Source organism: Girardinichthys multiradiatus, chromosome 4 (genome assembly GCF_021462225.1).
Source record: "Girardinichthys multiradiatus isolate DD_20200921_A chromosome 4, DD_fGirMul_XY1, whole genome shotgun sequence".
Lineage (NCBI taxonomy): Eukaryota > Metazoa > Chordata > Actinopteri > Cyprinodontiformes > Goodeidae > Girardinichthys > Girardinichthys multiradiatus.
The window spans coordinates 37,393,101-37,403,117 of NC_061797.1; the positions used below are offsets into that span (position 1 = coordinate 37,393,101).

The following is a 10,017-nucleotide window of genomic DNA, read 5'->3' on the forward strand; positions in this document are numbered from 1 at the left end:
GATCACCGTTCACAAGGAAGGAAGGTATGCCAAAAAAGTTACTTCTAAAGAATCTTCCTGTTCAGAGTTTGGTGTCCAAGAATAGAAAAATGTGCCCAAGCAAAAGGGATAACCCATTCAAGAGTTGGGTGAAGATTTACAAGGTGGGCGCTGTAACGAGTTGGTGCTTTAAGAGCCAGAATAAACACGTATTTGAGAAATGGACTGCAACTGTGGCATTCCTGATGTTAAGCCACTGCTCAAAAAGGTATGTCAGAAGCATCTTATTTGAGCTAAGGAGAAACACACTGGACTGTTGCTTAGTGGTTCTTTGTCATCTTTTCAGATGGAAATTCATTTTGGATTTTTTTTTTTGGGAAATTAGGTCCCAGAGTCTGGGGGAAAGTGGAGAGGTAAAGAATCCAAGTTGCATGAGGTTCAGTTGGACGTTTCCAGAGTCCGTGATCATATATGGACCCAATTCATTGGCTGGTGTTTGTCCATTGTGTTTTCTTTAGTCCATAGCACAGCCAGCTACCAGGAAGTTTTAGAGCATATCACACTTCCCTTTGGTGACAAGCTTTTTGATGTTGATTTTACACTGGCAAAAGTAACACTTGGTTTAATGACTATGATATTGCTGTGCTTGACTGGTTTGCAAACTTTATTTCTCTAACTCCATAGGGAATCTATAGGATTTTCTCAAGAAAAAAAATTGAAAAACCTAAGTCAAAAATGCAGACTTGCTGAAGACTGCTATGAAAGTAACCTGTGCTTCCCGCCTCAGCAGAACTACAGTTTGGTCATCTCCATGCTCTGCTGCATTGATTCAGTAATTCATGCAGTAGACTTGACCAAGTGTACACTATAAGCTAACATTTATGTATTAAAAAAAAAACTTCTCTGTCTTGCATAATACATTTTCTAAGCAACTAAATTAGGGATTTTAATTAGTTGTAAGCCATATTCATCAACATTTACAGAAAAGGTTTTCGATGGTATTCTTGCTTGTTGAGCTGCACTCTTGTCCACTCTCTCCTAGCCACTAGGTGGCGACAAACTGCTACAAATCAGGGTATAGTACACCTAACCCGCAAGCAGAAGAATCACCTTGCAGTCTTAGTAATGTAAAACTTTATGTTTACAATTGTATTAAATTAAGTTGCTAGCTAGCCATAGTTTGTATTTGCATTATTTATGGGGAATCTCTCACTAACTTATAGTAATGTTTTACTGACTTAAAACTCTGGAGGTGTTACGGTTTCTTTCCCGGAAGTAGAGACCTTGTCTAACTGATAGCAATAGCCTAGCGGGCTAACAGAAGTGCCTGAGTTGATCACCAGGTCCCTCTCCTGTGGGACTACTGTCATGGCTGTGTTGTGGAGTAAATTGTGACAACTAAAGCGAAGATGATGAGCGACATAATAGAGGAGCCTGAAAAGGACACTCTCCACGAGGCGCAGCAGGAACAAGAACTTTTGTCGGTAATGTCAGCTATAGCTAGTCTTGCGAAAGCTTGGATGAAAACAGAAACTGGAAGGTTAGCTAGCTAGCCTGGTATGTCAGGGTTGGCAGTTGTTTACATCAGACATGTTTTACAAGGAAGGCTTCTGAGTTTATACATATGATACGTCTTTTTGAAACACTTATTGTGCTTAAACGTTTAGGATTTTTAATTCAGACTGTAGCTGAAATAACAAGTGAGTTTGTTGCTTTGATAACACTGGTGTTTAGTAGTGAGCCTTCATAAGCTCTTGTAGGTTGCTTATCAAATGTGTTTAAAGAAATACTGTGATTTAATTAATAAACTGTCATCCATGTACACTAAGCCCCGTGCAAATATACCACATTTTGTCACGTTATGGCCACAAACTTCCATGCATTTTATTGGGATTTTATGTGATAGATCAACTCAAAGTAGAGCAGTACTATGTAGAGGAAGGAAACAAATTCTTCAGATGTTTGTGTTAAAAAAACAGTCTGACAGTGGGGTGTGCATTTGTAATCCTCCTAAATAAATACTTTACAGAGACATCATGTGTTGCTATAGACATACAACTCTTTCAGGTACAGTATGCATCTGCCAGATTTACACATCTGGAGGTTAAAAGGTTTGTCCATTGTGTTCTGCAAAATAGCTGAAGCTCAGTCAGGTTCAATGGAAAGTGTCTGTGAAAATCAATTTGAAGTCTAGCCACAGAGTCTCAGTTGGGGCTTGGTCATGGCTATGATTCTAACACACTTTGATCCATTCGTTTGCATTGTTGCGCTGGTTGTATGTTTAGGGTCATTGTGTTGCTGGAAGTTGAACCTCTGCCCCAGTCTCAAGACACAGCCTCAAATAGATTTCTTCCAGGATTTTACTGTATTAAGCTCCATGCATCCTCATTTCGTTGCACCCATGTGGAGCAATGACAAATAAAGAATTCTGATTCTGATTTCAGCTATGACATCCTCCCCTGTCTCTGTTAAAGAAAAAGCTCCCCTACAGCATGATGCTGCCACCACTTTGCTCCCCAGTGTGGATGGCATGTTTAGATAATGTGCAGTGTTACTTTTCCTCCATACAGAGTTTTGCATATAAGCCAAAAGGGTCCTTCTTCCGCATCTTTACTGTGCTCCCTATTTTGTTTGTTGCAAACTGCAGACAACACTTCTTATGGCTTTCTGTTTGCCCATTTTCTGCAAAGGCCAGATTTATGAAAGATGCCTAATTGTTCTTCTGCTGACAGATTTTCTTTCTGAGCTATGGATCTCTTCAGCTCCTCCAGAGATCCAATGGTCCTCTTGGCTGCTTCTCTTGTTAATGCTATACTTGTGGCCTGTTGGTTTAGATGGACTGCCATGTCTTGGCAGGGTTTCAGTCTGGTTCAGGTTACTTACTTGGAGATTTCTAAAGGCAGTTGGTTGCACTGGATTTGACTAAGGAGCATCCTAATAAAAGGGGCAAAATACATTCTCGTATTGTTTTATTCGTAAGAAAAAAATCAATTATCTAAGTAAATACATTGAACCTTGTGGTTGTAATGTGACAAAATATGAAAGGATTCATGGGTCATGAATCATCTTTAGTCTCATTTGTGAAATTTCAGGGACCAAGTAACAGCACAAGACCTAAGATTCCAGATGGAGGCATCAGGCCAGTGGAGAAGAGAGGACCTTACATCATGTCCAAAGCTCCAGCCATCCACCTCAAACTACGTGAGCATTTTTCCTAATGAAGGGAAGGGACAGGCAAGAACATCTGTAACATGAGTCATTTTTTAACAGTTGTTCTTATGAATTTCTCGGTGGTAAAATAGTGGTCGGTTAGGTACCTGGCTTTTTATAATGTTTAGTGTTTATTTTATCCAAGGCCGTGGAATGATAATATTATTTGTGAACACTACTGAGTAGCATAACACAGTCAAGGACTACACATTGGAATATGATCACAGTAGCACTGATGAGTTTAAGTATAAAATCAATTTGACATTTGAACAGCAGACTAAATACCTGCAGAGCTCAGCAAATTTCATAGATTGGGATGTTGTACATCCACACAAGGGCAGAAAGTCTCTGTTGCCTTAAAGGTCACATGGCTTTGGCAAAACCCTGTAATTTTACACCCACTCAGTAGACCCCATGCACGTGATGTCCTCTCTTTCGTCTCACAATGTCCAGAGAAGCAGAAATTTTAATGTTAAGTCAGCAAACCTGTCACCATGGAAGGCATGTTAATATATGGATTTTATGAATGATCTATTTATAATTTTTGTAGTGTCTACTTTTTTTCCAGAAAGTGGCTGGAAAAATGCTATAATCTAGTGCTCTCAGTTTTCTGTGCATGGTCCAAGATAAATAAATAAACACAAAAACAGTGCTGTAATGTTTAATCTTCTATCTGTTCATTTGGTGTCAATCTGTCAGCATAAGGATGATTTTGTTACTTTTGATCATCCAAAGAGAAACACAGGGAGATGGTGAGGAAAGCGCTGAAGAAGAAAGCCCTCTCTGCAGGCCTTCCTGTGACACATCAACCCAGACAGGGAGTCAAGAGGTGGGGAAAGAGTAAACCATCTTTTTTTTATCATTTCAACATGAAACAGGGTGTTTAAAGAAATCTTTTATTGTCCTTTCTTTTTCAGGACAGTGAAGTTTAACAAGGGCTATGCTGCTTTGAGCCAGAACGCTGAGGAAATGTTGGTTGCGCTAGACTCAGACAGGTAGGGGTAACAGTAAGATACTTAAACCAATCAGATAATGCTGTTGTGGTCAAAATTAGCTTAGAACGCCTATATATCACCTAATAATGCTCAGTAGGACTTTCTTTTGTAGACTTTGATGGCTTTTCATACTAAAACAAAGCTTAGTTTATTTCAGATGAGCTAAGCTAACTCAAGCTCAATCAAGCTACCTAAACAGTCACATTGGATACCTGTCTCACCACTGGTGGAAAATAACCCCACAAGATTCTTCTATGTTTTGCTGCGTGTAAAGTTGGCAGCCCTGAACAAGCTTTGCTTTGACAGCTAAATTTATGAGATTCATTGAGCCTCTCCTCCTGGTCTTTACAGTGATGAAGAGATCGACTTTGAGCAGTATTCCTCAGGATACTCTTCAGCTGAGGTGCGTTTTTCTCTCCGGACATTTTTCTTTAGCACATTGTCAAACTGGCTGTGGGACTGTTGGTCTATGGGTGCAGTAAGATACTTTTTGCTCTTTTCAGTAAGGCCTTTATAAACTCATTTAGTAAATTCTTGTCCTCTGTGTGCACCTTTTGCTCACTCTTAAGCAAGTGGCTCATTGAAAGCCTCTCCTTCAGAGTAAATATCCTCAAGCTATTGTGTAATATTTTTGCAGCATATCTGTACCAGATGTATATTTTAAAGCAAATAAAAGGTCAAAGGTAAACTGAACAGTCTTTTCTTATAGCACTAACAGCAAACTACTTTATGAAAATGAATTATCACAACTGACAGAACTGCGTTAGCCACTTGTTACAGCTGCTGAATCTTTTTTAAACTCGGTAAATACGGATTGGCTAACAATGAGTAAATGTGACGGTTATTTTATGTGTGTAGTTAGTTAATTGTTCTTCATACAGCACAGTAAATGTCACACATTAACATATTACCTAAAACAGGGCTGCTGTTTTAGGTAATATGTTAATGTGTGACATTTGCTTTACTCTGCTTTACCAAGACATTGCATATCCTGATTCATTTTGCTGCTCTTGGGCTTATGTATTTGGATCTGTTTTTGCAAGTTCCCAACCACAGTGTTTAAACCAGTTGACTCATTCTTTTGTAAATTTTCTGCTGTTTGGGATCAATGTAATGTAATATAACAAACGGTCTGGCTGCAGCTGCCACACAACCTCATTTTTAATCGTGGAATACTTTAATGTAGAGAGGAGCTCTTGATGACTATGAGGTGACTGAGTGCTGTGGCCCACATCATCAGCCCTCCACCTCCCTGCTTTGTAGTTAATGTGATGTGTTTGTGCTGATATCCTGTGTTCATATTTCAAATATGGGCAGACATATTCAGTTGGATCTAATCCACTAATCCAACATTGTTCCAGAAGAGTTTTCTTCTATTCAGATTCACTTTTTTTGGCGTGTAATTTTATTTTTCCAAAGCACAACTTAAAAGCAGCCAAACTTGATTGCTCTATATCTGTTTGGACTCTAACGAACTTTACTATTTAACATGCTAAGTAAAGCCTGTAAGGTCTTTAAATCGAGCTCTTGGTTATTTTGGTATTTGTCTGAGAATTAAATAATCTCACATCAGGGTAAACATGGTGGAACATCCACACCCAGGAAGATTTTCAGCCTTTTGCACAGGTTTTCCTTTGTGAATAATCTTTCTAACTCCAGTACGATGGAATGCCTTGGTTTCTTTAGTCCAGGAATATTAAGACTAGAGATGGCACAAATCAGTCACCCAAATATCTGAATCTGCCACTTTTCCCTTAATCACTTCCATTTGGTGATTGGCAGGGCAAATACTGAAATACCTTTATTTACATTTCCTTTTCATGAAGTGAATCGAACTAAGAAATACCACAGTTTTGATGCACTTTTTTGAGTTTAACAAGTATCAGACAGAAATTAAAGGCATACAGTTTGATGGATAAGCTGATATATATTGTAATTCCTTTATTTTTATTCGAATTCAAAACTTATATCTCTACAATACACCTGCAACACGTTTTTTTTCTCTTGTACGTTTTAAAGTCTTTAGAATAAAAAAAAAAATCTTAACCAGTCAAAAATTGGAATTGGCAAATTGGTCACAAAAAATAGGAAAAGAAATCAGAAAAAAAAAGAAAATCTACCAGGAAAAGGGTTCCTGTGCAGTCTTGAAAAATCTGGTAAAACCATGGAATTTAATTTGATGATATTCCAAGTCTGAATAAGTATGGAAAGAAGTTAGAACGTCCATTATTTCAGTATAACATAATAGAAAATTTGTGTTTGAAATAGAAACTTTATAATGATCAGAGTTCTACAAATAAGCCAATGCTAAAACACCAGGTGGTATTCTGGTGCTCATGCTTAGTCATCATTAGTTAGTTCATTTGACCTGCATGTCTTGGGTACTGCTTATCAATTGTTTCTTGTTAAAGTTATGAAAGAAAATTCTTAAGGTCCAGTTCTGATTTTATGAGCTAATCATTGTGATTTTATTAAGATGATTAGCTCACAAATCAAGGAGGAACCTTCAGGACATCATTTTAAAAGTCACATCCAATATTTATGCACACTGTTGTTCATTTTATTAATGTGTAATCCAACTTTACTCACAAATCCTAATGGTCTTCTTATAAATTCACTTCAGATAGAATAAAAATAACTTGTATAATAATATAAACCCATCAATATTTCTCAAATGATGTGAGGTCATAGTGGAGTGTCTCTTTTCTCTCTCTCCAGGTCCATCCTGATTTGAGCAAGCAGCTGCTTCAGGATGGCTACCGCCTGGATGAGATCCCTGACGATGAGGACCTGGACCTCATTCCACCCAAAGCCATGGGCTCCTCTGTGTGCTGCTGCTTCGAGTGCCCATCTTGCCCCATGCAGTGACGTTGATGCTGTGACTTTCTGAAGGTCTGACTATATATCCAGCTCACTAGTTGCTGGGGCCAAAGCTCTTTTTTTCTAAAGCAGCTCAGCTGCTGCATGTTGCCTGAGGAAATCCAGCTCTGAAGCCTGATGCAGGACTGCAAACACTGAACACTGAGATCGCTCAGCTTCAGTGAGAGTGCAGAAGGACATGAGAGCAAGCCTTATCCACTGTGACTCCAAAGCCTAACTAATTGTATTTATCCTGTTTTTGCAGCATTATTACAAAACCGTAACTTCGACACTTCTCTGAGTTGAGTGATGAAGTATTTCAACATTTGTGATAAGACTATGTTGACTCAAGGAGGAGCTGGCTTGTTTATTTCCTCTATAGTGAGCAGGTCTGTGACCTTCTAAGCATGCCAATATGATGGTTTGTGTGGGAAGTTTTAGCCCTTTGACAAATTTGTAGTAATCAACTGTTGATCTGTAACTGTTATATAATAAAATGGCATCTCACTGGGACACTGGCAGCACCTGAGTGAGCAATATTAGTCTTGTTTTGTTTTTACTTCGTCTGTCATTATAACTTACATCTGATTGTTATTTGGGAAACACAGAAACTCTGAATAGCATGGTGACAATACAGATGTAGCAAGCAACTTAAAACCTAAGTGCAAAATACTAAGAAGCACTCTGTTTATGTTTTTGGCACACTGTATTGCAGCTGTTTGTGGCTCTGAATGTATTTGTAACTACTGGGCTTAAATTGAAGATCAGATTCAGATCTTGTCATTGACCTGCACACAGAGCTACTATAAAACCTGGCGTATTTAAGAGACTAATTAAGAGAAGACAAAAGGATTCCTAATGGTAAATTTATCTTGATTAGTTTTGTGTAGTATTGTGGTTTAAAACCTTATTGAGCATTCGAAATAACTAAGAAAACATGTCCCTGCATCAGATTTGAGTTGCATTATATATGTATTTATCATTATATTTAATGTGTATGGGAAAAATACTTGTTCCAAGTTATTTGCAGTTCAAATATATGTTAAAGTTTGCATTAGTATTCATATATTTCTTTTGTGTTCTGATGCATGTTGTGATTTCCAACACTTCAGAATGTATCTGTTCGTTGACATTACAATGTTTGTTTTCATGTTTGGGTTTATTTTAAAACTGGACTAACACAAACTGTAAGAGATGAAGAGACACATCAGGTGGTTTCTGTGCGTGGATGCACAGAGATCTGTTAGACTCTGCATATATATATGTAAAATTGAATTTGAAACGTGCACAACTGCTCAAGAGAATAAAAGTGTAAAGCCAGGATAAAAACCTTCTTATGTACTGTTACATATATGCAAAGCAGACCAGTTCACCACATTGAGGAAGTATTGGACTACAACAACACAAGTCTGTGCTAGGATAAAGTAGGAGGGTCATAAATCCAGAATTGGGAAGTGGAATTTGTGACATTTCGTAGTTTTAATGCAGGTTAATAGCTTGAGCGGAATGCTTTATATGGACCTTCTGAATTTAATTTTTTAACCCCATTTCTTGCTCTGTGGTGTATTTTGATGTAGATTAAATTTTGCACTTAACACCAATTGCCAGTAGCAAGTACACTTGACTCACCTGTACTATGCAACTATGGGACAATCTGCTTGTACAACATTGTGACAAGGTTGTGTTGTTGAGTGCTGAATGCAATAAATAAATGGTTTGTTTGTTTTACAGCTGTACTTACTCTGTTCCCACTGTACTCTGTTGGTATACATTATAAACAAAAAAATCAGTTTACATGGTTTGTATTTGTGTTCATTAAAAATCCCTGGAAATGTATTCACATTACAGCGATCCTCTGTCTTTTGGCTTTTTCCACAAATATTTTGGATTACAGCAATCTTTCTACTATTTCAACCATTTGAATGTCAGAAAGTGCAGCTCTTTCAGAGTAGGATTGCTATATAACCTCTGCCATTCAGAACGTTAGATGTTATTTAAAATGACTTCTTTCCAAATGAATGAGTAGGGTGAACTTTCAGATCATTTGAAGTTATTATAGTGGGTGATTTTAACATTCATGTTGACACTGAAAGTGATAGCCTAAATATAGCGTTTAATGCTATCTTAGACTCAATTGGCTTTGCTCAAAACATTAACAAACCTACCCACCTTTGTTTTCATTCTCTGGACCTTTTGCTGACATATGGCATTGAGTGTAAAGATATAACAATATTCTGTCATAACCCTGTCCTGTCTGACCATTTCTTAATAACCTTTGAGTTTAATTTAACCGAGTACTCCACACCTGAAAGAAAATTTCATTATGGTAGATCATTATCAAACGATGCTGTAACAACCTTTAAAGAATTTGTTCCACTTTTAATTTCCTCATTATCACTGAAAAGCACAATGAAGGGCAATAATTTTGTTTCTGCCCCTTCACAAACTGATTCTCTTGTTCATAGTGTTACTTCATCATTGCGTGATGCATTACACAATGCTGCCCCCTTGAAAAAGAAGGTAATCATTAATAGGAGGCTAGCTCCTTGGTTTAATTCAGAGCTGCGTACTTTAAAACACAATGTTAGAAAATTGGAAATAAAATGGCGCTCTACACACCTAGAGGATTCCTACTTAATCTGGAAAAATAGCCTATTGTTGTATAAAAAGACAACTTCGCCAAGCCAGAACAACTTATTTCTCATCATTAATAGACGAAAACAAGAATAATCCAAGGTTTCTCTTTAGTACAGTTGCTAAACTTACACAGTCGTAGCTCTGTTGAGCCATCCATTCCCTTAGCTCTTAGCAGCCATGACTTTATGGGATTCTTCTTAAATAAAATGTATTCTATTAAAACTAAAATCTTCGACATACTCCCGAAGATGATTACTTCATCCTCAGCAAGTGAGACAACATTGGAAATAACTGTAGAACCTGATTTGTGTTTGGACTGTTTTGATCCTGTGAAGCT

General features: G+C 37.6%; 1 protein-coding gene across 1 annotated transcript; it reads left to right on the forward strand.

The window, feature by feature from the left end:
- Positions 1-1,057: 1,057 nt before the first annotated feature.
- fam219b (family with sequence similarity 219 member B) lies at positions 1,058-8,879 on the forward strand. Its single transcript, XM_047364121.1, has 6 exons — positions 1,058-1,463; positions 3,072-3,180; positions 3,925-4,018; positions 4,107-4,184; positions 4,536-4,587; positions 6,903-8,879. Exons 1-6 carry the CDS (start codon positions 1,389-1,391, stop codon positions 7,050-7,052), a joined length of 558 nt encoding a protein of 185 aa, XP_047220077.1. The 5' UTR covers positions 1,058-1,388; the 3' UTR covers positions 7,053-8,879.
- The last annotated feature ends 1,138 nt before the right edge of the window (positions 8,880-10,017 follow it).

Coding starts and splice junctions, on each gene's coding strand:
- fam219b (XM_047364121.1), top strand. CDS start 1,389: ATGATGAGCGACATAATAGAGGAGCCTGAAAAGGACACTCTCCACGAG. Junction 4,019..4,106: donor CCCAGACAGGGAGTCAAGAG/GTGGGGAAAGAG, acceptor TTTCTTTTTCAG/GACAGTGAAGTTTAACAAGG. Junction 4,185..4,535: donor GTTGCGCTAGACTCAGACAG/GTAGGGGTAACA, acceptor TGGTCTTTACAG/TGATGAAGAGATCGACTTTG.